General features: G+C 64.6%; 1 protein-coding gene across 1 annotated transcript in view; it reads left to right on the forward strand.

Moving 5' to 3' along the window:
- The window catches only part of GPT (glutamic--pyruvic transaminase), a gene marked incomplete at its 5' end in the record, with an annotated part of 9261 nt that overhangs the window by 2462 nt on the left and 5885 nt on the right, over positions 1 to 914 (forward strand). The window contains one exon of the mRNA XM_017738648.1: positions 442 to 914. This exon is cut by the window's right edge and continues 5 nt beyond it. Within this exon, the coding sequence (XP_017594137.1) occupies positions 442 to 914 (473 nt within the window). The remainder of the gene's footprint in view (positions 1 to 441) is intronic.

Consider the following 914-nt stretch of genomic DNA (forward strand, 5'->3'; position numbering starts at 1 on the left):
GGTTTCCCCTCGTTGTCCCCGTGTCCGCACGCCACCCCCACGGTCCGGCTGTCCCCGTGCTGTCCCCACGTTCCTGACCCCTCGTTGTCCCCGTGTCCTCGCCATCCCTGACCCCTCACTGTCGCCATGGCCACACTAAAGGTGTCCCCGTGTTGCCCCTGTGGCCACACCACCTGTGTCTCCTCAGTGTCCCCACACCCACGACCTCTGTCTCCAGCACCCTCCCTGTCCCCTCATCGTCCCCATGCCCACCCCAGCCACGTCCCCATGATGTCCCCACGATGTCCCCGTGTCCATGCCCACACCACATCCCCTGACGTCCCCATGACGTCCCCATGACGTCCCCATGTCCACACCAACAGTGTCCTCAAGATGTCCCTATGCCCCCATAACCTGTCCCCTCATTGTCCCCACGATGACCCCACAATGTCCTGATTCCCACCCATCCTCTCCCCTCATTGTCCCCACGATGTCCCCACGTCCACGACCTCTATCTCCACCCCATCCCATGCCCTCACTGTCCCCACGATGTCCCCACGTCCATCACCTCTATCTCCACACCATCCCCTCACTGTCCCCATGATGACCCCACAATGTCCTGATTCCCACCCCAACCTGTCCCTCACTGTCCCCTCACTGTCCCCACGATGTCCCCACATCACCCCCGTCTCTCCTTGCTCCCAGAACATCCTGAAGCTGCTGGTGTCGGGTTCGGGGTCGTCGCGCACGGGGGTGCTGATCCCGATCCCGCAGTACCCGCTGTACTCGGCCGCGCTGGCCGAGCTGGGCGCGGTGCAGGTCAATTATTACCTGGCCGAAGAGCGCTGCTGGGCTCTGGACGTGGCCGAGCTGCGCCGGGCGCTGGCCGAGGGCCGCAAGCGCTGCTGCCCCCGCGTGCTCTGCATCATCACCCC

This window comes from Corvus brachyrhynchos, unplaced genomic scaffold, assembly GCF_000691975.1.
Source record: "Corvus brachyrhynchos isolate BGI_N302 unplaced genomic scaffold, ASM69197v1 scaffold437, whole genome shotgun sequence".
Classification (NCBI taxonomy): Eukaryota; Metazoa; Chordata; class Aves; order Passeriformes; family Corvidae; genus Corvus; species Corvus brachyrhynchos.